Source organism: Balaenoptera musculus, chromosome 3 (assembly GCF_009873245.2).
Source record: "Balaenoptera musculus isolate JJ_BM4_2016_0621 chromosome 3, mBalMus1.pri.v3, whole genome shotgun sequence".
In the NCBI taxonomy this organism is placed as follows: Eukaryota; Metazoa; Chordata; class Mammalia; order Artiodactyla; family Balaenopteridae; genus Balaenoptera; species Balaenoptera musculus.
The window spans coordinates 118,707,438-118,734,469 of NC_045787.1; the positions used below are offsets into that span (position 1 = coordinate 118,707,438).

General features: G+C 41.7%; 1 protein-coding gene across 4 annotated transcripts in view; it reads left to right on the forward strand.

The window, feature by feature from the left end:
* The window catches only part of ARHGAP26 (Rho GTPase activating protein 26), a 470,734-nt gene that overhangs the window by 347,325 nt on the left and 96,377 nt on the right, over positions 1 to 27,032 (forward strand). For all 4 annotated transcript variants that reach the window (XM_036847117.1, XM_036847118.1, XM_036847119.1 and 1 more), the window contains exon 18: positions 10,153 to 10,312. In XM_036847117.1, coding sequence (XP_036703012.1) covers positions 10,153 to 10,312 — 160 coding nt within the window. The remainder of the gene's footprint in view (positions 1 to 10,152; positions 10,313 to 27,032) is intronic.

Sequence of the window (27,032 nt, forward strand, 5' to 3'; positions counted from 1 at the left end):
GGGTGACTATTAGCTAGGTAGCAGGTAACTAGCACCTAGAGGCTGTTACTTAGACTCTAGGCCTCCAGTTCATTGGCTAAACATTCTGTTCTTTTACAACCTCCCAGTGGGGAAGTCGGGGGAAGACTTAGCACAATGACAAAGGGAAAAATGTGGAACAACTTCAGAGACCTACCACGTTAACACAGACATAGATGCAAAGGCACGGTGCCTTACACATTTCAGTTACTCAAATAAATATGAAAAGTAGCATATGCTGGGTTTCGCGTGTCTTGAATTCTCTCACGGGGCCTTATGCTAGTTTGTGAAGTTCTTATATCTCTTGTGCCCGTGGAATTGGGGCATTTAAGTCTTAGTAGGTGAGACCTTTCTGAGTCTGCAGAGAGGCATAACTAATTACGTTATCCCTCTGATCAGAATTTTCTCATGGCTTTTCATCTCGTTGAGTGGAGAGGGAGGCTCCTACAGTGGCCTGCAAGGATTTCCCGCCTCTGAGTCTGTGACCTGACTGCTCCTGATACCTTCCCCTTTGATGGCTCTGTGGCAGGTACGCTGGCTTTCACTGGTGCTGCCAACGTGCCCCACAGGTTGCTCTCTGAGGCATCTGCATCTGCTCTTTGCTCCCCTGGAGCTCTCTTCCCAGAGATCGACGTGGCTTGCTTCCTTCCCTCCTTCAGGTCGCTAGTACATACCTCCCTCTCAGTGACCCCTTCCCTCACCACTGTGCCTAGAACTGCAGACAGTCCCCCAGTGCTCCCTTTCCACCCTAGATTTTATTTGCTTATTGTCTGTCCAACCCCAAAAGAACGTAAGCTTTTAAAGCAGGGAATTTGTGGGTTGGGGGTGACGGTTTTGCTCATGGCTGTATCCCCAGCACTTAAAGCAGTCCCTGGCACATAATAGGCAGTAGAAAGTCCTAAGGCAATTTCTCCATGGCCTGCCTTTTTAGACAGTGCTCGCCTAAAGGTGAGAGGCTGAGCCATTGAAGGAAGTGTCACCACCAGCAGGAACTGATATATTTGCAGTGCTCCGTGACATCAGGGTGGCATGCACCGGTGCAACTATTATGCCTCCTCTGTGCTCCAGCATCTCTCTAGAGACTGGAGAACATAAGCCTCAAAATCAATCAATCAACGATAATGTGAAAGGACTTTTAAAACTGTAAAATGCTTTGGAAATGACAGTTACACTGGACTTTATAATGGATTGTTATGTAATTTGAAATAGTTAAGTAATTTTCCAGGAAGCAGAGTTCCCTGGACCAGTGCTGTGCTTCCCCATCTGGGCCTGTGGACTGGGTCCAAGAATACAGCTACAGGCCAGAGCCTGAACCAGCCAGGACCAGAGCGGGGAAGTCCATCCAGTAACCCCTAGACTGAAGGGATGTGCCTTCCATGTGCACAAAACTATTCAAATACCAAGTAGCTGAGACCATGTAGGGCAAATAGAATTCAGGTTGGCCTGTTGTTAGTCTCTAAACAACTGTGACTAATTTAGAAAAATTAGGCAGCTTAGCAGCAAAAGTAGTTCTTATGGTTAATGAAACCTGGCCTGTTCCGGAGGGGGCCAGTAATTCCCATGACCCAGATTAGTTTTCTCCCAGTAGAAAAGCTTAGGGGTTTTATACTGTTGATGGGCAGAGATGAACCTAATATCCTTGTTTGCTTTCAAATCATCCTTTTAAAAATAATCCGGTTCTCCTTTTACCCATGTTCTCTTTAAGGCTAGGCTATGTAGAAAAGAAGAGAGCAAGTGAGATAAAAATGGCAGATTATATACTGTATATATTATATCTCACACATGTTTACACACACACACACACACACACACACGCACGCACGCACTGCATTGTACCAGAGAGCATCTAGGAGCAGTAGCCCTGGACTGCAGACTGCCTGACATCAAATTCCAGCCCTACCACTTGTTCAGTATGTGACCTGGGACAAATTTCTGGGTTTTCTGAGCCTTAGCTTCTTCATGTGGGATAGTATTGGAACTTACCTCATAGGGTTATTGTAAAGATCAAATGGGGTAATCACTGCAGTGCTTAATGCTTGTCTCACAGGAAGTGCTCACTCAGTCAGTATCAGTTGCTGTTATTGTTGATGACGATGTTAATAATCTAAGGCAGGCAGGAAATAAAGGGATTTCAAAAAGGGATAAGAAAAGGAAAAGTGAGATGCAGGAGACACTATCCTAGAAGGTTTAAGTATATTGGAAAGAGACTGGTATAATATGGTAAGCTTATGCTGTTTTTTATAATGCATATTAGATCACTCATGTGATAATGATAATTATACCCTATGAGTACTTTATGGCCTTCGTACCTTCCAGATTAGCACTGTGGCCAATGAGAGCTGCCTGGTTTATTCCACGCTGTCGGGGTCAGGGTGAACTGCTCTGGCCACTTCCCTGACCACTGTCCCACTTAGCAAAGGTGCTGAGACACCAGTAGATTATGTGGAAGTTTAAACCAGGCATTCAGTGCAGCTGAGCCTTGAGAACCTCAGAGGAAGGTGGCCTCCCAAAGCATGCACGTGTTCTTTTTTTTCCCCAACACCTGATAAGGGCAAACTCTGTGCTAGGCCCTGGCGATGGGACAGTAAGGGAGGATAATGCCATCCCAGTTTTCTTGGAACTTCTAGTAAGTGGAGGAGACAGACAATGACAATTCTGTGAATAGTGACACAGTTCACCAAGTGCTAGGAAGGATAATTGAGGAATTAGTTTTGTAATGAGGTATCTGACCTGGTATGGGGCGTCCAGAAAGACCTCTTTGGGAAGTGAGAGTGATAAGTTAGGAGAGAGCCAGTTCAAGAGGGGCTGCAGGGCTTCCCCGTCAGGGAGCATTAGCATTAGGAAGGAAGGCACCCAGGCCTAACGAGAGTTTTAGCCCAGTTTTAGCCAAGGGAGGCATGGTGGAGAAGGGTCTAGATCATGTGGGATCTTGCAGGCCAAGCGTTTTTAACCTGTAATTAAAAACAGTCAGAAGCCTTTGGTGGGTTTTAAACAGGTAGTGGTATTGGATTGGAGGAGACCAGAGGGGAAATAGAGCTGGTTGCACGCTCAGATTTTAGAACAATCTCCACTTTGACTGCAATCTATATGCCAAGAGGTACCTTGACTTTGCTGCATTTACCCAAATCCTTTTTCCTTTTCTCTGAAGAATTTTCAGTACCAAGTGGGCTTCTGTAAGCGGGCGTTAAAGTCGATGTATATGATACTTGTCAATACTTAACATCTTAGCAGTGATGTTTATCCATCTGAAATATAGTTTACACATTTCACCAGAAACAGAGAAGATGTTGGTAGTTATTCACAGAGCTTTGAGACCCTTGGTTGAAAGCAGAGCAGCCTGCAGGGATGCACATACGGCCATAATTGTCTTTTTGAGGGGGCTCTCGAAATCATCCATTTGGCCCGTCCTCCTTTCTTCCTTTTAATTCATTCTTCTCTCTCAGTCTTAAAGTGTTCACTCTTTCATTATTAGAAAGCAGCTCTCTGACTCTGCCAGCCAACTACAAATGGAATGCTGTCATATTTGAGGGATATTTCATCATATTCATGTTTTTGTCAAGCATGAAGCCACTTCAGGAAGGGAGTAGAAATGATATTTAGTCCAGTATCACTCTCATAGGCATACATGCTTTTTCTTCCTCTCTCTTGCTTTTTCTTTCCTTCTTCCAGTTTAGTAATTTGGGTGGTGAATGAGGGAGCAGGTTTTTTTTTCTCTATCATAACCACTACTTTTTCTCCCACATGCCCAAGCGTGTAACTGCTCCATGTATTCATTTGTGGTTGGATTTTCTGAGGAAACAAAATGCCTCTTTTAGCCTAGCTGAACTGACCCTTAGTTGTGTGGGAGCAGCAGAGTGCTAAGGTGAAGATTATGGGCTCTGCAGCCATCCTGAGTTCCTTTCCTGGCTCTGCCCTTCATTAGCTGTGTGACCTCAGGCAAATTACTTAACTTCTCAGTGCTTCAGTTTTCTCATCTGTAAAATGGCAGTGATAGTCTTACCTACTTGTCTCAAGGAGCTCTCTTGAAGATTATACTGGGTAAAAGTATCCATCATAAGCTCTCAGTTATTCAAAGCTTCAAATCTGGCTTCTCACTGGATAACCATTCCCAGAAAGATGTTAAATGTGGTTGGTGAGCATGACCCCAGTAAGTACACGGAAAAATTTATTTTAAACTCTCATTCTGGTGCCAGCCATCAGGACAGCCCAGCAAAGCTGTATTTATGGCTCTGATGGATTTCCTTGGCAGAAGCCTCCTCAGCACCATCCAGACTGGTCCCGTCTCACCGATTTCAGGTGGTATCCAGGCAACACACACACACACAGTCTGACTCAGTAGACAACTCGCAGCCAGTGGTGGTGAGGATTCCCCCCACCATTTCCCCACTCTGTACTAAGGATGAAGTTGAAGTTGGTGGAAGGAGCCACACTGACAACCCTTGAAACTAAACTTGCCTTGGATAGCCACAAAAAAAGTATAGTTCCAGCAGCTTCATTTCCAGCTAATCCTTCTTGGCCCCAGAGCTTGGAGCTTCTCTATCCCTTAGAGAGTAGTAGAGAGATAAGTGATATTTACTGCAGCTTAGGTGCCCACCCACTCAACTACTTTCCGAATTGGAAACCTGGGGCCTACCCAGTGCCTGCCTGTGTGCTGCAGGGGATGCACTCCAAGATCTGGATCCAGCCCCCAGTCCTGAGACACTCATGAGAAGGGAAGCAGTCAGGGTAGAAATGTCCCACGGGATTGATTGTGAACATAATCACTTAGAGCTCTGTGTGGCCTCCCGTCAGGGAGGTGTCTAGAACTGGGCTTTGCAGGCAGGTGGGCGGTTAGGGGAGGACTTGCCAGGCAGGCCGGGGCAAGTTGGTGCCCTTGAAGGCAAAGTGAGTGTGGTGGGTTTGCTGTAGCTTCCTATGAGGCTCTCAGCCTGTTCATGTGAGGCTTATAGGGTAATGATAGAAAATAAGTAATAATATATTTTGAATTTTTCTATGGATTTGAAGTATTTCATAATTTTTAAAAAAGAAGAAATGGAAAAAAAGGATAACCAGAAGAGAAAGATAGCCCTTGAAATACAGGTGGAAGAGACAGGGTTCCTTGCGCCAGGCAGAAGCAGGACACCAGGTGGCACCACCAATTTACAGTGTGACTTAAATTGGCACTTGCTGCTACTTTCACCACTGTCATCACCACTACCCTGACCACCACCATGAACAATACTAGGTGCCATTTAGTAAGCCATTATTTCAGGCCAAGAGATTGACTCACCTAGTCTTATTAATCATCCTTAAACTTTATGAGGTAGGTACTGTTGCTTGTGTTTTATAGGTGAAGAAAGGGGTTTAGAGAAGCCAAGTGACCTGCCTCCTGTCATCCAGCTGGGAATCTCTGTATGACTCCACTCCCTGTGCTATCCTGTCTCCCTTAGCCTTTTTTCCCCCATATTTATAAATTGGAAATAATATTTGTACTCCATACCTATAGAATGACGTTTTTCAAATTTTAAGTCATGACACATTAGTGGATTGTAAAATTGATTTAGTAGCAGAAAAATGACCAGAATAGAATAAAACATAACAGAATTTATCACACTTACTGTTTCTGAAACTTGTGCTTCTAGTAACTTGTGTTTCTGATATGCAAGTATGTATGTGTGTATACCTCTCTCTATGTGTGTATATATGTATATATGTACTAGTGAAGTGTTATATGGGAAAATATGTTTCCTACCATGGGTTATTGTCAGAAAGTTTGAGAGCTACTATTCTAGACTTATATGAAGTTCAAACAAACATTAAAAAGTGTTGCAGAGCTCCTATAAACTCTAAAACACCTTACAAGTCTAAGTTATCATTACTTAACACTGGAAGCTGAAACAAACAAATAAAGGATGGCAGATAAAAGTGTTGCTGTGCTGTAACCTCCACCCATCTGGTTCATCCCAGCTAGTGCTAATCTGTCACCACATTGTGTCCAGTGGAGCCAGGATGCAACTTTGACACTCCTCGACATAGCACTGCAGGCCTCAAGATGAAACCTATTTGCAGACCTAGCAACAGGCTTAGGTATTGTTGGTACATCAGGACCAGTCTGTGGTTAGAAAGTATTGCTCAGCACTTCCAGAGCTCTGACTCTCATTTAAATGCTAGGAAGACAGATGTGATCCCCAGAACAGCATGGGCATCTCTGCATTACAGGCCCCAGAAGAGTTGCCTCCACTCTCCTCCCCTCATAGTACTCCCCCACCACCATCTTCATCTGGAAGTAATTTACCTCCTTCTGCCTCTCAAAGGGTATCAGACCAATCCAGAGTCCCCATCCATTTTCCCTTGAAGCAAAGGTGGCAAGAGGCCCTTCTGCCATGGCCATTTTCCTTGGAACATGCTCTTTCCTCATGAACCGTAATTCACGAGGGAACCACAGGGAACATGGGGTGCCGATCCCCCACCAACTGCCCTGAAGGCATGCCCCTCAGGAGATGCCCTGCTTCTCAGCTGATGTGGCAAACTCTTAAGAGTCACAAAAGGAACCGGGCTTTCCCTTAAAATCGCACGTGGAAACTGTTTCTCTGCCGCCTGCAAAGGAAGCCTGTAGAATTGGCAGTTGTCTTAGAAGTCTCCACAGAAGAGTCCGCGTGGACCTAGGGAAGGCCTGTCAAAGACTCCCTCAGTGGAATATGCAATAATGCATAAGAGACTCTTGTGTGTGGATTTTAAGTCAAGACTCAACATGACATTCTGGGCTGTGTGGGGAAGAGCTCAAGCAGCTCAGTTACCAACCCGGAAAGCAAGTTCTCTGTGTTTTATAGACCTCACTAATGAATGAGCCCCGTGGCCTCGACTAGACCAGGCTTCCCAGTGCTCTGCCAGCCCTCCTCCCACACATGGGTAAATGCATCAAGTTATAATGGATGGCTGGTGCCAGCAGAGACTGAGGTCTGCGCCTTTCTCTCTGGGATACATAGCAATCTCCAGCCATTAATAATTCATTCCGGAGTAATGAACATAGCTGTACCAAGTTGTGAGCAGTAATAATCAAGCGATAGATCAATTTGTTACCTCAGTGTGCCAAAAGATAATGGCAGTTAGTCATGAAAGGTATAGCCTTTTTCCCCAAAAGTTTCATAAGACTTAGATCAATGTGTTTTTTTAAGTCCTAAAATAAAATGGATCATTAAAAAGGAAATGAGTTATGTTGGGTAGCCTCAAGCTTATTTATATTCAGAGATGCTTATCCACAATTACCATAGCTTTTTTCCAAATGCCTTTGGTCATTTGGGCCAGTAAATTGGAGTAATTATTGCTCATTAATTAAATCTAAGAAATGGAACACAGTTCCAGACTTTGAAAAGGGAGGTTGGGAGAGTTGAGATACATTCCCAAAAAATCATCAATAATAATTTGAGGTTTTCTGAGTAAGTAGCTGGGTTGAGAATTATTGTTTAATGTCTACTCAGAAACTCCCGTCATCTTTTAACACCTCATTGAACATTTGTTGTGTTTTTCCTGGGCCGGGCACTGCTCTCAGCGCTGGTGCTACCAACTAAAATAAGCACGGTCTCTATCCTAAGGCAGCAGTCGAGACCTTAATAACATGTAATAAACCCAGGGGCCAACACTCCTGCCTTCATTGAGGGGTGGAGGGCTGGGGAGAGACTAGACAGAGACTTCAGAAGGGAAGGGAGCCATTGGCGCTGTGCCTTGAAGACCAACAGTTTGCCAAGCAAAGAAAGAAGGGTAAGAGAACGTTCTAGGGAGAGGATTGACAAAGGCAGATAGATGTGAAAGTGGAAAGAGGATGGGTAGTGAATGATTATAGTAATCATCACTGCATTTCCCACACGGGAACACATTTAACTGATACAACAACCTCATGAAGTAGATGTATTATTCACCTCACCCCCTTTTTTAAAAGATGAGGAACCCAAAGCTTAAACATTGAGTCCCTTGCTCAGAGACCCAGAGCTGGGAGGTGACAGAGGGCTTAGAGGTGAGTTGGAAAAGCTGTGCTAGGTCATAGGAGTTTGACATTAAAAACAATGGAGCCCACCAACGGTTTATGGTCACCATTATCAGAACATTCCAGCTGTGCAAGCGTTGCTGAACACTGCACATACACTATGTCACTGTGTTCTCTCTCAGCGACCCAGTGAGGTGTGAGGCCATTGTAGTTTTCAACAGAGGACTGCCTTGAGTGGAGCTAAGTTGTAGAGAGTAGCTGGTGGTGGCAGGCAGGGTGCGGCCAAACCCAGAGAGTCTAGTCAGAGAGCCTCGTTAAGAGGCTGTTGCTTTAGTCAGATTGTTGTGTTGAGAAGCGTGATGGTGAAAGTGATCATCATCCAAACCCTATATTTTTATATTGGTCTACAATTTAAAAGTGCTTTCATACATAAATAGCTTGTTGATTCATTTACACAGGGACTTTTGTGACAAGAGGGTAAGTCTACTGACTTGGCTCATTTGGGAGGGGAAGTATAAAGGCATGGAATTCACTTCCTGCACAAAGGAACTGATGTTGAAAGTAGTGGTGTTACAAGCAGCTTGTAAATATGCAGACTTGCTGATTGACTGAGGCCCAGAACCAAAGCCTTTCCCCTTCGCCAGCCTTTCCCCTTGCTTTAACGCTTTCAGACTAGAAACCTGATACAGTTTTGGGTAGAACGGAAAACTATAAGTAACATCAGAAGATTCAGCTAGAACTCAGAAAATGTTTGTAAAATATTATTATGTGGACCAGAAACAGGCCAAGGCATCAGTGGCAACATCTCCTTGCTGCAGGTATTGTTTAGCAATCAGAAAGCAAGTTCCCTTCCTGACTGGGCTGTTCCACAGTTCATGTTTCATAGACCTAACCATCCCTTTCAGAGGAGGAGCTTTATATGAAATTAGACTTTTAGCCCTAGAAAATGAAAGAAAAATACACGTCTGCTGATAAAATTGGTTAATGTAGTATTCAGTAAAGGCTCAGTTTCAAAACCAGCACTTAAAGCAGTAGAACCTCTTTTTCCTCCTACAAAATAGAAGTATCCAAGAGAAACAGTGCAAACATTTATAGAATTGTGTGAAAAACAAATACTCAGTATAAATAGCACTAAATGCCAGGGAGGTATCTCTGTGCAAACTGCCATCTCTGCCCAATTTCTCTCTAGTTTCTAGTAATGAATAGTTTCCTTCTTCTAACAGGTGGAAATATTAGGTGGAAGCCCCTAATATTTTCTTAACAATACTGAGTGGCCTTAACTTTTAACTTATTTGTTGTCAATAGATAATTTGTATATTTTTGTACATGGGACCAGCAAATGAACAATGAAATTTTATGGCTAGGTCATGGTGCCCTGGGTGTGGAGTTCAGATATATGTTTTGAGTAGTTGTTTATCCAGAAATATGCATATGTGTTTAGCAGTTTACTCAGCCCCAATACTCCTGACCCTGTGTGTTCCTTGGACTTTGAGAGTAAGTGACAATATAAACACGGCCATATACATGGATGTACAGTGGTGCATTTTTATTTCTGTTTATGCAACATGTTTGGCTTAATGTAAGCCACGTGTCTAATATGATGGGGCTTTAATACTTTGAGCCTAAAGTGCTGAATTTCCTGACTGAGATCTACCCATTTAAAAAAATTAGGTCTATTTTGGGCCTATATTTGCAAATGTATTAAAGCCATCAGGAGTTTTTAATATTTGCACTAGAGAAAATGCTAATGATCACAGCAGTCTAAGCAGCAGCCAAGTATAAAAGTTGTAACTAAGAGGGATTAGCAGTTACCTGGATTTGCAGAATAGAGGTTCAAATGTGCAAAGGTTCACATTTTGGAAGGCAAGCTGCTTTGGTTGGTTGGTTGGTTGGTTGGTTGGTTGGTTGGTTGGTTGTTTTAGGCAAAATGGAAATTGTAAGGAGTGTCGTATCCTGAAATAGCAAAACAGCCCAAACACTGGAGATTTCTGAACCTTTGGTAGAGGAAAATAGGAGTAGAAAAGTCTCTCTTTGGACTCCAGAGGCATCCGAACATGTCCCCAGATCTGGCTCCTACCAGATGAGGCGTCTGAAGATAGGAAGGGTACAGGAGGTCAGCTGTCCATTCATACACTATTCCTCTCATTTGTGCCATTTCTTTTCCTTCCTTCCAGCGTGGCTAACAACCACAAGCAGAATTTGATGACGGTGGCAAACCTTGGCGTGGTGTTCGGACCCACCCTGCTGCGTCCTCAGGAAGAAACAGTAGCAGCCATCATGGATATCAAGTTTCAGAACATTGTCATTGAGATCCTAATAGAAAATCATGAAAAGGTAATATATCATTGGTCACCACAAGTGGAGAATTTACTTGGGGGGGAGCTGAGTTAAAACTGGCCTACAGGATTGACTCAGGTTCACATCCGTGGTGGCTTTTACACTGTGGTGATGATGACGAAGCTGCTGGTGGTGGTGATGGTGGCGGTGATAGTCATCTTGGGATTGCAGCAGTGGCAACGGTGGCGGTTGTGGTGACGGTAGTGGTGGACAACATATTGGGCATTGCTTTTGTAACAGGAACTGTGTGCTAAGCACTTTACATATGCTGTCCTTTTAACCTCATAACAATCCAGTGAAGGAGGTACTACTAGGAGCCTCATTTTGAAAATGCCCTTTACCCATTTTTTTTTTTAACTTGGTTGTTTTCTTATGAATTTTTGAGTTTTTTTAAAATATTAGGAATAGTAAACTATTTTCATGTGTGTTTCAAATATTTTTCCTAATCTAGTTTCCTTATAGTTTTATAAATGGTATATTGTTTCATACCATGTGTGTGGTGGGGGAGGGGCGTGTCTGTCTTTTCCTTTAGGGCACTGGAGTTTCTGGTCTGTCTTAAGAAGGTTGCCCTCACCCCACGTAATGAAATATGTCAACACAGCTGCCCGTAAAAACTGGGGTAGGGGGACATGAAACTCCACCCATCTATCCCACCTCAGTTCCTGGTAGCACATCCCTCTGAAGCTTCTCAGAACCTGCAGGGCCCCCTAGGGCACCATTTGACAGCCCAAGGTGCTGGGATATAATAAAAATGCTGTTCCTCCTAAATAAAACCTTTACCTAGAAAGGTGAATGAATTGCACTAGGTCACCTGCCAAATAAATCTAGCATCTGACCGCTAACCACCTGCACTGATGACATTCCAAAATAAGCCATCATCAGCTCTTGTCTGGATTTTTACAGGAGCCTCCTAATTTGTTTCCCTGTTCCCACCCTTGGCCTGTCTATAAGCCACCAGAATGAGATTTTTTTAGTGTTAGATCAAATAGTATCAGTTGTCTGCTAAGAACCATCCAGTGGCTTCGCATTTCACAGAGTGAGAGTCAGAGCTCTCCCAGGAGCCTTGAATGTCCTACAGGGTCTCTGCTCTCCCCTCTGTTACTTGCCTCATCTCACCTCCTACAGCCTTCTCCTTGAGTTCCCTCCTACGGCCACCTTGACCGCCTTGCTGGTCCTTGCACACGGCACACACTCCCACCTCAAGGGCTTTGCAGTTGCCGTTCGCAGTGCCCGGAACACTCTTCGTCCTGGCATACTTCTTCACCTCCTTCAAGCCTAAGTGAAGCCCACCAACATCTCTCTATTTTAAACTGCGAACAGTCTCAACCCCAGCATTCCCCCTCCCCTTGATCATGCTGTCTCTCTCCATAGCACTTATCACTTTCTGGCATACTATATAATTTACTTATTGATTACACCTATTGCCTTTCTGGCCTCTTCTAGAATGTGTGTATCATGAAAGCAGGGACTTTGGTCTGTTTTGTTCTGTGCTTTGTCCCCAGTTCCTCAATACGCGCTCAGTGCATATGTGTTGGATGAATGGATGGGCTCTTGTGATAGCTAACCTCCAAAGTGGCTCCCAGTAACCCCTGTCTCCTAGTAGCCGCTCGCTTGTGTATCCTCTTCCAAGTGTGAATAAGCGATCGGCACTGATCCCAATGTGATCAGTAGGAATTGATCAATAGGAAATGGCAAAAATAATGGTCTGTGACTTTGCTGAGCAGTCCTAAGACCTCGTCGCATTTGCCTTGGTGTCTGGACTTGCTCACTCCGGGGCAAGCAAGCCACCATGTTGTGATGGTGGTCACACAGCCCAGTGGAGAGAAAGTGAGGCTGCCTACTAACAACCAGACCAAGTTGCCAGCCATGTGTAAGTCAGCCACTTTGGAAGTGAATCCTCCAGCCCTAGTCATGCCTTCAGATGATATAGCCCCAACTGACACCTTGAGTGCAACCACATAAGAGACCACTGAGCTAAGCTTCTCCTGAATACCTGACTCACAGAAAATGGGACAGATATTAAATGTTTTGAGCCACTAAGTTTGGGGGATAATTTGTTATAGAGCATGAGTAATTACTAAAGAATCTCTGAATATAAACTTTCACAGAGTAACAGAGGTCTCCTGAAAAATTGTGTAAACAACATAGCCTTTTTCTTACATGGTTAATAAAGAGATATGAAATCAGATAATTTATTTGAAGAAATTATCTTCTCTTTCTCTCAAACTTTGGACTCTGTCCAACCACTTCCCACAAATATAGTAAATCAGGTATAAAAGAAGATTATGTTATGTATGATGAAAATGAACTTGGAAAAAGGGAATATAATCAAATAGCAGTTAATAACATGTTTTCTAAAAACAAACCACTCAGATTTAAATCTGTTACCTCTTAATAGCTGTGTGACCATGAGCAGATTACTCAACCTCTCTATGCTCATAAAAGTACTTTCAGTACAGTGTAACTGCTGTGACAAATAACCCCAAAATATCAGTGACTCAGGACAATAGAAATTTATCTCTTGCTCACATACCAGTTTACTGTGGGTATTCTGGGGGTGGGATATACTGCACCATGATTCAGCAACCCAGGTTCCTTCCATCTCGTAGCTCTCTGCCTTCTGCTCTGCAGATCCCTGCAATCGACCAGTTGGTGGGGGAAAGGAGAGAGCGAGGAGAATTGAGTAAGATTATATGGGCCAAGCCTAGAAGATGCTTTCCTTATTTTCTCTGCTGTTCCATTGGCAGAACTCAGTCATGTGACCCCATCCAACTGCAAGGGAGGCTGGGAAAGCACCCAGCTGTGCAGAGCAAAGGGAAGCAAGTTTGATGACCAGCTAGCCAGTGAGCCACCTCCCTTCATCTGGTTTGTTGTGAGGATTAGATAAGGTGATTTACGTAAAAGACTTAGCCAAGAATCCAGCAAGGAGTAAGTGTCAATAACTGTAAACCATTGTTTTTAGCAGTCTCAACAGAATTCTCTGAAAATAGAGCATAAGTCCATCTCTGAGTGTCACATATGCCCCTTTCTCAAAATGATAATTTTTAAACTTAATCTTCTGTTAAATAAAATAATATTAAATGTTGAGACAGATTTCTAAGGAGTTTGATTATGTTTCATGTCCCTAAGGGGTATATACGAGCTTATAGCAGGCAACATCTAATGATTTTTCAACCTTAGCTGTTTTTTGGTGTCCTTGGGCCTTTAAAGCCAGAAAACATTCAAAAGTAGCGTGATAGGAAAAAGACCGGATACTGCTAATAACAATATTGAAACTTGTGTAAACAAGCAGCCATCCCGCCTTGAGCACAAAGTATAGAAATAGAAATGAAATATGAAATGCATGGCCAGGCCTGCAAGTATATGGGCAGGAACTGGTGAAAATACTCATCTGGTTTGGTGGATTGTAAATTATGTTCCTCTATGCTGTGTATCTGGTGAGGTACATATTAAAAGAGTATTACAGTGCTTCATTATATGTTCTTCTTCATTAGTCTGTGCGAGAGAGTGGGATGATTCACAGCGAGATTTATGTTCCTGTGGAAGCCAGTGCAGGAGTGTCAGTGGAAACATTCCTAGGATGAAGGCTGCAGCAGAGTGTATGTCTCCAGTCCTGAGGGAGCTAGTGTACCACCATGATAGAGGTTTTTAACCTGGGATCCATGATGGGCCAAAGTTATATGCAAGACCTGTGTATGTACATGATTCTGGGAAGAAAGTCGTTAATATTCATCAGGTTTGCCTTTCTGGTAAAAACAACTTAGAATAAGGCAGTTTGACTCCTTTTCAAATGTCGTTTCAGGCCTGATCTGGTATAAAGTCAGCAGATGCTGCCTTAGCCTCCTTTGGAAACCTGTGATGTTCACCTCACAGGAACCCAAAGCATACATGGCCACGTCCTGAGAGCCCCTGGCTTTCTGGAGGCAATGCTTTGGAGGAATTTCCTGTCAAGGGAATTTGACATTATCCATCAACAGAGCATGTTTTTGTCCTCAGGTGAATATTGTCATCTTCCTTTAAAATCCACAATATGAAGATCTTAGTTAACAGTATTTAATGAGCGTTCCCTTAGGCTTGGCTGTAATTTTCTAGAGACATAAATGCACACACAAATGTCGTAAGTGACTGCTTCTCTAACTTTATTGTCAGAAGTTGGACAAAATCCTGAAACCTCACTTGAAGAAATGCTTTCCAACAGCATCATTTCATCTTGTCCCCCAACAAGCATTTGATAGCAAATGCCCTCTTGCTTGAACAAGCCCTAATACAGGTGTTAACTGTATGTCTCCCACAGTTAGTGGTATAATACTCTCTCTCGTGTTGTTAAGAACATTTTACATAAGATGTGTACTTTGTGCCTTGGAATAAAATTGGGAGGGACCCAGGAATAAGTAGAAGACAGCACAGAAGGAGGGTATAGAAACCCAGGCATGTAGCCTTTGGAGCCACTCAGAGAGAGAGAGAGAGAGAGATAGGGAACCATAAGATGTCTGTTTCAGTTATCTGTTGCTTCATAACAGATCATCTACAAACCTAGTGACGTAAAACAGCCATGACTTTTTTTGCTCACAAATCTGTGGACCAGAAATCTGGGGAGGGCTCATGTGTGTTCCAAGCTGCAGTGGTTTTACTGCAACTGGTGGATCCAAGATGACCTTACTCCACATGTCTGGGACCTTGGTACTAGCTGTTGGCTGGGACACCTTGGTCCTCCTCCACATGCCCTCTCTCTCCATGGGATCTCTCATCATTTAGTAGTCCAGGCCAAACTCAAGAGGGCAAACACAGAAGCCACAAGACCTCTGAAATCCTAGGCCTAGAATAGACAGAGTGTCACTTCAGCTACATTCTGTTGGTCAAAGCAAGTCACAAGTCCAGCCAGATTGAAGGGGCAGGAAATAGACCCCACCTCTGGATGGGAGGAGCAGTGTGCATGCACAGGCGTGGGAGGAATTGTGGGCTGCCGTTTTTGCAGATGATCTCCCAGAATGCCTCACTCCCCATCACTGGCAGGTTTGCATGTAGTTCCCATTGGAGAGGCTTCCCTTTCTTATTAGTGGCTGCAACTGCTCAGCGTTTCTTTTTTCTTTTTTTTTTTTTTAACATGTGAACATATTCCCCCCCCTCCTTTTCTTATTGGAGTATAATTGCTTTACAATGTTGTGTTAGTTTCTGCTGTACAAGCGAAGTGAATCAGCTATATGTATACATATACCCCCTCCCTCTTGGACCTCCCTCCCAGCACCCCCACATCCCACCCATCTAGGTCATCACAGAGCACCGAGCTGAGCTCCCTGCGCTATACAGTAGGTTCCCACTACCTATCTGTTTTACACATAGTAGTATATTTATGTCAAACCTAATCTCCCAATTCATCCCACCCTCCCCTTCCCCCGTGTCCACACGTCCATTCTCTATGTCTGTGTTTCTATTCCTGCCCTGCAAATAGGTTCATCTGTACCATTGTTCTAGATTCCACATATATGCATTAATATATGATATTTGCTTTTCTCTTTCTGACTTACTTCACTTTGTATGACAGACTCTAGGTCCATCCACATCTCCACAAATGACCCAATTTCATTGCTTTTGATGGCTGAATAATATTACATTGTATGTATGTACCACATCTTCTTTATCCATTCATCTATTGATGGACATTTAGGTTGCTTCCATGTCCTGGCTATTGTAAATAGTGCTGCAGTGAATATTGGGGTACATGTCTCTTTTTGAATTATGGTTTTCTCAGGGTAAAGGCCCAGTAGTAGGATTGCTGAGTCATATGGTAGTTCTATTGTTAATTTTTTAAGGAACCTCCATACTGTTCTCCATAGTGTCTGTATCAACTTACATTCCCAACAACAGTGCAAGAGGGTTCCCTTTTCTCCACACCCTCTCCAGCATTTATTGTTTGTAGATTTTTTGATGATGGCCATTCTGACCAGTGTGAGATGATATGTCATTGTAGTTTTGATTTGCATTTCTCTAATAGTGATGTTGAGCATCTTTTCATGTGCCTCTTGGCCATCTGTGTGTCTTCTTTGGAGAAATGTCTATTTAGGTCTTCTGCCCATTTTTTGATTGGGTTGTTTGATTTTTTTTTTTTTTTTGATATTGACCTTGCATGAGCTGCTTGTAAATTTTGGAGATTAATCCTTTGTCAGTTGCTTTGTTTGCAAATATTTTCTCCCATTCTGAGGGTTGTCTTTTTGCCTTGTTTATGGTTTCCTTTGCTGTGCAAAAGCTTTTAAGTTTAATTAGGTCCCATTTGTTTATTTTCGTTTTTATTTCCATTTCTCTAGGAGGTGAATCCAAAAAGATATTGCTGTGATTTATGCCAAAGAGTGTTTTTCCTATGTTTTCCTCTAAGAGTTTTATAGTGTTCTGTCTTAAATTTAGGTCTTTAATCCATTTTGAGTTTATTTTCGTGTATGGTGTTAGGTAATGTTCTAATTTCATTCTTTTACACGTAGCTGTCCAGTTTTCCCAGCACCACTTATTGAAGAGACTGTCTTTTCTCCATTATATATTCTTGCCTGCTTCATCATAGATTAGCTGACCATAGGTGCGTGGGTTTATCTCTGGGCTTTCTACCCTGTTCCATTGATCTATTTTTCTGTTTTTGTGCCAGTACCATATTGTCTTGATTACTGTAGCATTGTAGTATACTCTGAAGTCAGGGAGTCTGATTCCTCCAGCTCCATTTTTTTTTTCTCAAGATAGCTTTCGTTATTCGGGGTCTTTTGTGTCTCCATACACATTTTAAGATTTTTTTGTTCTAGTTCTGTGAAAAATGCCACTGGTAATCTGATAGGGATTGCATTGAATCTGTAGATTGCTTTGGGTAATATAGTCACTTTCACACTATTGATTCTTCCAGTCCATGAACATGGTATATCTCTCCATCTGTTTGTGTCTTCTTTGACACAGACAGGTCTTTTACCCCTTTAGGTAGGTTTATTCCTAGGTATTTTATTCTTTTTGTTGCAGTCGTAATTGGGATTGTTTCTTTAATTTCTCTTTCTGATCTTTTGTTTTCAGTGTATCGGAATGCAAGAGATTTCTGTGCATTAATTTTGTATCCTGCAACTTTACCAAATTCATTGATTAGCTCTAGTAGTTTTCTGGTGGCATCTTTAGGATTTTCTATGTATAGCATCATGTCATCTGCAAACAGTGACGGTTTTACTTCTTCTTTTCCAATTTGTATTTCTTTTATTTCTTTTTCCTCTATGATTGCCGTGGCTAGGACTTCCAAAACTATGTTGAATAATAGTGGTGAGAGTGGACATCCTTGTCTTTTTCCTCATCTTAGAGGAAATGCTTCCAGTTTTTCACCATTGAGAATGATGTTTGCTGTGGGTTTGTCATATATGGCCTTTATTATGTTGAGGTAGGTTCCCTCTTTGCCCACTTTCTGGAGAGTTTTTATCATAAATGGGTGTTAAATTTTGTCAAAAGCTTTTTCTGCATCTATTGAGATGATCATATGGTTTTTCTCCTTCAATTTGTTAATATGGTTAATCACATTGATTGATTTGCATATATTGAAGAATCCTTGCATCCCTGGGATAAATCCCACGTGACCATGGTGTGTGATCCTTTTAATGTGTTGTTGGATTCTGTTTGCTGGTATTTTGTTGAGGATTTTTGCATCTAGGTTCATCAGTGATATTGGTCTATAATTTTCTTTTTTTGTGATATCTTTGTCTGGTTTTGGTATCAGGGTGATGGTGGCCTTATAGAATGAGTTTGGGAGTGTTCCTCCCTCTGCAATTTTTTGGAAGAGTTTGAGAAGGATGGATGTCAGCTCTTCTCTAAATGTCTGATAGAATTCTCCTATGAAGCCATTTGGTCCTGGACTTTTGTTTGTTGGAAGATTTTTAATTACAGTTTCAATTTCATTACTTGTGATTGGTCTGTTATATTTTCTAAATCTTCTTGGTTCTGTCAATGGTCTTCTGTTCTCCTCAGCACTGCCATTTTTTACATAACCAGGGGGCATGCAACATTTGGGTGGTAGTGACAAGTTCACTCCTCACATACCCTTTGTAAGCCTCAGTATGGAGAGCTAACTCATCAGTGTCTAAAACTGGGAAAACATCTTGTGTTTAAAATTGACATTTAGAAGACAGTGAGTTTTTCTCCTGGTGAGAAAATTCAGTTTCTTTTTCCTCATAAAACATCTTTTTGAAGAGAAGGAAAAAGGCTTCTGTGCTTTAACTGGCTAAAGCATATGGCCTTCCTCTCCACCCCTCCCCTTTCTCCTCCTCCCCCCCTCCCTCTCCTCATTGTTTACTGAGGATTAACACTAGACATTGAGACAAAGGGTTAAAAATGAAGATAACTCCTGAACTGCTTTATGTTGTCCCTGGCACATCCACACACCCTCAAGACAGCAGCTGTTTAGACGCGAAAAGAGCCTGACCAAGATGGCAGAGTAGAAGGACATGCTCTCACTCCCTCTTGCGAGAACACCAGAGTCACAACTAACTGCTGACAATCACCGACAGGAAGACACTGGAAACTCACCAAAAAAGAAACGCCACATCCACAGACAAAGGAGAAGCCACAAAGAGACAGTAGGAGGGGCGCAAATCACAATAAAATCAAATCCATAACTGCTGGGTGGGTGACTCTCAACTGGAGAACACTTATACCACAGAAGGCCACCCACTGGAGTGAAGGTTTCTGAGCCCCACATCAGGCTTCCGAACCTGGGGGTCTGGCAACGGGAGGAGGAATTCCTGGAGAATCAGACTTGAAGGCTAGTGGGATTTGATTACAGGACTCTGATAGGACTGGGGGAGAACAGAGACTCCATTCCTGGAGGGCACACACAAAGTAGTAGTGTGCACACTGGAACCTAGGGGAAGGAGCAGTGACCCCAGGGAGACTGAACCAGACCTACATGCTAGTGTTGGAGGGTCTCCTGCAGAGGCAGTAGGTGGCTGTGGCTCACCGTGAGGACAGGGACACTGACAGCAGAAGTTCTGGGAAGTACTCCTTGGCGTGAGCCCTCCCAGAGTCCGCCATTAGCCCCGCCAAAGAGCCTGCAGGCTCCAGTGTTGGATCGCCTCAGGCCAAACAACCAACAGGGAGGGAACCCAGCCCCACCCATCAGCAGTCAAGCGGATTAAAGTTTTACTGAGTTCTGCCTACCAGAGCAACAGCCAGCTCTACCCACCACCAGTCCCTCCCATCAGGAAACTTGCACAAGCCTCTTAGATAGCCTCATCCACCAGAAGGCAGACAGCAGAAGCAAGAAGAACTACAGTCCTGCAGTCTGTGGAACAAAAACCACATTCACAAAAAGACAGACAAGATGAAAAGGCACAGGGCTATGTACCAGATGAAGGAACAAGATAAAACCCTAGAAAAACAACTAAATGAAGTGGAGATAGGCAACCTTCCAGAAAAAGAATTCAGAATAATGATAGTGAAGATGATCCAGGACCTCAGAAAAAGAATGGAGGCAAAGATCGAGAAGATGAAAGAAATGTTTAACAAAGACCTAGAAGAATTAAAGAACAAACAAACAGAGATGACCAATACAATAACTGAAATGAAAACTACACTAGAAGGAATCAATAGCAGAATAACTGAGGCAGAAGAATGGATAAGTGACCTGGAAGACAGAATAGTGGAATTCACTGCTGCAGAAAAGAATAAAGAAAAAAGAAATGAAAAGAAATGAAGACGGCCTAAGAGACCTCTGGGACAACATTAAACACAGCCACATTCACATTTTAGGGGTCCCAGAAGGAGAAGAGAGAGAGAAAGGACCCGAGAAAATATTTGAAGAGATTATAGTCAAAAACTTCCCTAACATGGGAAAGGAAATAGCCACCCAAGTCCAGGAAGCGCAGAGAGCCCCATACAGGATAAACCCAAGGAGAAACATGCCAAGACACATAATAATCAAATTGATAAAAATTAAAGACAAAGAAGAATTATTGAAAGCAGCAAGGGAAAAATGACAAATAACATACAAGGGAACTCCCATAAGATTAACAGCTGATTTCTCAGCAGAAACTCTACAAGCCAGAAGGGAGTGGCATGATATACTTAAAGTGATGAAAGGGAAGAACCTACAACCAAGATTACTCTACCCGGCAAGGATCTCATTCAGATTTGATGGGAGAAATCAAAAAGCTTTACAGACAAGCAAAAGCTAAGAGAATTCAGCACCACCAAACCCGCTCTACAACAAATGCTAAAGGAACTTCTCTAAGTAGGAAACAGAGGAGAAGATAAGGACCTACCAAAAAACAACTCAAAACAATTAAGAAAATGGTCATAGGAACATACATATTGATAATTCCTTAAAAGTGAATGGATTAAATGCTCCAACCAAAAGATACAGGCTTGCTAAATGGAGACAAAAGACAAGACCCATATATGCTGTCTACAACAGAACCACTTGAGACCTAGGGACACATACAGACTGAAAGTGAGGGGATGGAAAAAGATATTCCATGCAAGTGGAAATCAAAAGAAAGCTGGAGTAGCGATACTCATATCAGATAAAATAGACTTTAAAGAATGTTACAAGAGACAAGGAAGAATACTACATAATGATCAAGGGATCAATCCAAGAGGAAGATATAACAGTTATAAATATATATGCACCCAACATAGGAGCACCTCAATATATAAGGCAACTGCTAACAGCTATAAAAGAGGAAATCAACAGTAACACAATAATCGTGAGGGACTTTAACATCTCACTTACACCAGTGGACAGATCATCCAAAATGAAAATAAATAAGGAAACAAAAGCTTTAAATGATACATTAAACAAGATGGACTTAATTGACATTTATAGGACATTCCATCCAAAAACAACAGATACAACTTCTTCTCAAGTGCTCATGGAACATTCTCCAGGATAGATCATAGCCTTAGTCACAAATCAAGCCTTGGTAAATATAAGAAATTGAAATCATATCAAGTATCTTTTCTGACCACAACACTATAAGAGTAGATATCAATTACAGCAAAAAATCTGTAAAAATAGAAACACATGGAGGCTAAACAATATGTTACTAAATAACCAAGAGATCACTGAAGAAATCAAAGAGGAAATCAAAAAATACCTAGAGACAAATTACAATGAAACACAATGATCCAAAACCTATGGGATGCAGCAAAAGCAGTTCCAAGAGAGAAAGTTTGTAGCAATACAAGCCTATCTCAAGAAACAAGAAAAACCTCAAATAAACAATCTAAGCTTACACCTAAAGGAACTAGAGGAAGAAGAATGAACAAAACCCAAGTTAGCAGAAGGAAAGAAATCATAAAGATCAGAGCAGAAATAAATGAAATAGAAACAAAACAATAGCAGGGTCAATAAAACTAAAAGCTTGTTCTTTGAGATGATAAACAAAATTGATAAACCATTAGCCAGACTCATCAAGTAAAGAGGGAGGGGACTCCAAATCAATAAAATTAGAAATGAAAAAGGAGAAGTTACAACAGACACTGCAGAAATACAAACCATCCTAAGAGACTACTACAAGCAACTCTATTTCCGATAAAAATGGGCAACCTGGAAGAAATGGACAAATTCTTAGACAGGTATAACCTTCCGAGACTGAACCCGGAAGAAATAGAAAATATGAACAGGACCAATCACAAGTAATGAATTGAAACTGTGATTAAAAATCTTCCAACAAACAAAAGTCCAGGACCAGATGGCTTCACAGGTGAATTCTACCAAACATTTAGAGAAGAGCTAACACCCATCCTTCTCAAATTCTTCCAAAATATAGCAGAGGGAGGAACACTCCCAAGCTCATTCTGTGAGGCCACCATCACCCTGATACCAAAACCAGACAAAGATACCACAAAAAAAGAAAATTACAGACCATATCACTGATGAATATAGATGCAAAAATCCTCAACAAATACTAGCCTACAGAATCCAACAATGCATTAAAAGGATCATACACCATGATCAAGTGGGATTTATCCCAGGGATGCAAGGATTCTTCAATATATGCAAATCAATCAATGTGATACTACCATATTAACAAATTGAAGGAGGAAGAGAAACCCAGATGATCATCTCAATCGATGCAGAAAAAGCTTTTGACAAAATTCAACACCCATTATGATAAAAAACTCTCCAGAAAGTGGGCATAGATGGAACCTACCCTCAACATAATAAAGGCCATATACGACAAACCCACAGGAAAACATCATTCTCAATGTTGAAAAAACTGAAAGCATTTTCCTCTTAGATGAGGAACAAGACAAGGATGTCCACTCTCACCACTGTTATCAACATAGTGTTGGAAGTCCTAGCCACAGCATCAGAGAAGAAAAAGAAATAAAAGGAATACAAATTGGAAAGAAGTAAAAACTGTCACTGTTTTGCAGATGACCATGGTACTATGCATATGAGAATCCTAAAGATGCCACCAGAAAACTATTAGAGCTAATCAATGAATTGGTGGAAGTTGCAGGATACAAAATTTAATGCACAGAAATCTCTTGCATTCCTATATACTAATGATGAAAAATCTGAAAGAGAAATTAAGGAAACACTCCCATTTACCATTGCAACAAAAAGAATAAAATATCTAGGAATAAACCTACCTAGTGAGACAAAAGACCTGTATGCAGAAAACTATAAGACACAGATGAAAGAAATTAAAGATGATACCAGCAGATGGAGAGACATACCATGTTCTTGGTTTGCAAGAATCAGTAATATGAAAATGACTATACTACCCATAGCAATCTACAGATTCAATGCAATCCCTATCAAATTACCAATGGCATCTTTTACAGAACTAGAACAAAAAATCTTAAAATGTGTATGGAGACACAAAAGACCCCGAATAGCCAAAGCAATCTTGAGGGAAAAAAAGCGGAGCTGGAGGAATCAGACTCCCAGACTTCAGACTATACTACAGAGCTACAGTAATCAAGGCAATATGGCACTGGCACAAAAACAGACATATAGATCAATGGAACAAGATAGAAAGCCCAGAGATAACCCACGCACCTATGGTCAGCTAATCTATGACAAAGGAGGCAAGGATATACAATGGAGAAAAGAGAGTCTCTTCAGTAAGTGGTGCTGGGAAAACTGGACAGCTACGTGTAAAAGAATGAAATTAGAACACTCCTTAACACCATACACAAAAATAAACTCAAAATGGATCCGAGACCTAAATGTAAGACCGGACACTATAAAACTCTTAGAGGAAAACATAGGAAGAACACTCTTTGACATAAATCACAGCAAGATCTTTTTTGATTCACCTTCTAGAGTAACGGAAATAAAAGCAAAAATAAACAAATGGGACCCAATGAAACTTAAAAGCTTTTGCACAGCAAGGAAACCATAAACAAGACAAAAAGACAACCCTCAGAATGGGAGAAAATATTTGCAAACGAATCAACGGACAAAGGATTAATCTCCAAAATATATAAACAGCTCATGCAGCTCACTATTAAAAAAACAAATAACCCAATCCAAAAATGGGCAGAAGACCTAAATAGACATTTTTCCAAAGAAGACATACAGATGGCCAAGAAGCACATGAAAAGCTGCTCAACATCAGTAATTATTAGAGAAATATAAATCAAAACTACAATGAGGTATCACCTCACACCACTTAGAATGGCCATCATCAGAAAATCTAGAAACAAGAAATGCTGGAGAGGGTGTGGAGAAAAGGGAACCCTCTTGCACTGTTGGTGGGAATGTAAATTGATACAGCCACTATGGAGAACAGTATGGAGATTCCTTGAAAAACTAAAAATAGAATTACCATATGATCCAGCAATCCCACTACTGGGCATATACCCAGAGAAAACCATAATTCAAAAAGACACATGCACCCCAATGTTCATTGCAGTACTACTTACAATAGCCAGGTCATGGAAGCCACCTAAATGCCCACTGACAGATGAATGGATAAAGAAGACGTGGTACATATATACAGTGGGAATATTACTCAGCCATAAAAAGGAACGAAATTGTGGTCATTTGTTGATATGTGGATGGATCTAGAGACTGTCATACAGAGTGAAGTAAGTCAGAAAGAGAAAAACAAATATCGTATATTAACGCATATATGTGGAACCTAGAAAATGGTACAGCTGCACCAGTTGCAGGGCAGAAATTGAGACACAGATGTAGAGAACAAACGTATGGACACCAAGGCGGGAAAGCGGCGGGGGGGATGGGGGGGTGGTGTGATGAATTGGGCGATTGGGATTGACATGTATACACTGATGTGTATAAAATTGATGACTAATGAGAACCTGCTGTATAAGAAAATAAATAAAATAAAATTCAAAAATTCAAAAAAAAAGGAGACAGAAGCTTTGTTTAGAAAAAGAAGAAAAAAGACAGCACCTGTTTGTCTAGAAACATCCCCTGCTGATCATCTCTTGTCACAGAGAACCCACCTGTTTCTCGTTCGTTGGAGCTTTAGTGATGTGTTTCTTAACGACATTCAGTTTGGTCAAGTTAAATACGCTAACCACATACTTACCCTGTTGTGATGCTTCAGAAACTTGGTCCTTCACCTCCTGCACAGCCTTGGGAAGGGGAGCAATGTTTGGACCAATTTGTACAAAATATATATCCCAAAGTAAGTGAAGGCAGAGAGGAAAAAGCCAGAAGATATGGATTTGCATGGGGGCTCCTGATAATTGTTCTTTTTCCATGTTGGTAATACATACTGATTTATTTACTCAGTTGAAGGTAATGGGTCTTTTTAATTTTATTTATTTATTTATTTATGGCTGCGTTGGGTCTTCGTTTCTGTGCGAGGGCTTTCTCCAGTTGCGGCGAGCGGGGGCCACTCTTCATCGCGGTGCGCGGGCCTCTCACTGTCGCGGCCTCTCTTGTTGTGGAGCACAGGCTCCAGACGCGCAGGCTCAGTAGTTGTGGCTCACGGGCCTAGTCGCTCCGTGGCATGTGGGATCTTCCCGGACCGGGGCACGAACCCGTGTCCCCTGCAACGGCAGGCAGACTCCCAACCACTGCGCCAACAGGGAAGCCCGGTAATGGGTCTTTTTAATGTACATAGTCTAGCAGTAATAATAATAATGATAGTAATAGCTAACTTTTACTTACAGCTTATTGTCTGCAAGGCATTGTGCTAAGCAGCCTTATATTCATCATTTCATTTATTTTTCACAGCAACACTATAAGGTCAGTATTTTTAGCTCTATTTTACAAATTTTGAACCTAGAGTCCAGAGAGTTGAAAAAACACCTTGTTAGGAGAGGAACTAGGGTTGAACTTAGGACTCCTTTCATAACCCAAGCTATTAAATCTATTCTTGTTAATCTCTAGTGACTGCATTTATTGAGCACCTACTCTTGACCTAAGATAAATGAGACAGGACCTTTTTTTCCAAGGCCCTCCTGTTTTCTCAGGATATAACTAAGCATAATATAGTGTGCTAAGTGACATCCAGTAAGATGAATGAAGTGTGTGGTACCACTGAGGAGAAATAATTTAATTCTGCTTGTACCTGGCTCTGACAGATAAATAGGCAATTTCTAGGCAGAGCAAGAGTGGAGATGGGGGGACAGCCTTCCAGAGGAACATTAATCAGTTAATCAACATCAATCAACTCGTGTGTATTAAAACGAAATGGTTGTGAAAGAACTTTGGGTTATGTTAGCAAGTGGTCGGAGATGATGCCAAAGATTGGATTGAGCCTATTTTTCAAGGGTCTTGAAAGCTACGGGAAAAGGTTGGCATTTACTTCTGAAAAATGGGAGCTCTCAGGGGATTCCAAGTAGAGAGGTAAAATGATTGTATCAGCACTTGAGAAAGACATCCCTGGAAGGTGAACCAGATTGTACTCTGGTTGCTGATATCAGAATCACTCATTAAATAAAAACAAAACCATAGAGTTTACCACACTGTAGTAAACTTGTGGCTATATATTTTAAAAGTCTTGCTTAGAGACTGTAACCTTTGACCTACAGCCTTTACTTATTATAGGGTAGAGTAGGATCCTAACGGCTTTTATTTGGGTCTCTTTGCCAGACTTCCTAAAGGGAAATAGTAGCTCATGGCATCATTTCCCATCAACAGCTCCATACCCTGGACTCGACTTGGATTATCTGAAAGCTAAAGAACAGACTTGAGAGTCTGGCTCTTTTTATCTGTAGTCAGATTTCAGAGTTAAAAGTTCAGAGGGCAAAGACTTTGGCTCTTTCGCTGTTTGTTTTAAGGTAATAATTATTTTAAGTTACCATTTCTATATGCACAGAATCTTTACCCAGCTCACACCTTGTCACCCTGAGCCTTAAAACATCAATAAGCCCAATACTTGGGGTTATAGTGGAAGTTATCAATATTTATATGCATCTAGTTAAGATTTCAAAATACTGAACGCTGTCATTGTTCAAGATACCGAAAAGCCCAGAAATTCTGCAATTTCTTACAAGGTTTTCCTTTTATTTCTCTTTTTAAAGGTTAGCTTGCCAATAACTTTGAAAAATTTAAATGTCTAGGGAAAACAATCCTGTCAAGAATCAAACTGCCAGCTTTTCATAGATTTGGTTAAACATGAAATCTCAGATTATGTGTATGTCTTAACATCTTCCTGTTAAGTTCCAACATGTAATAGTAGGATTGTTTTGAACAGTCCACGATGTTTCTTTTGACTGTGGCATTCAAAAGGGTTTCTGCACATGAAGCAGGACATGGGTGTGTACCTGTGCCCACGCA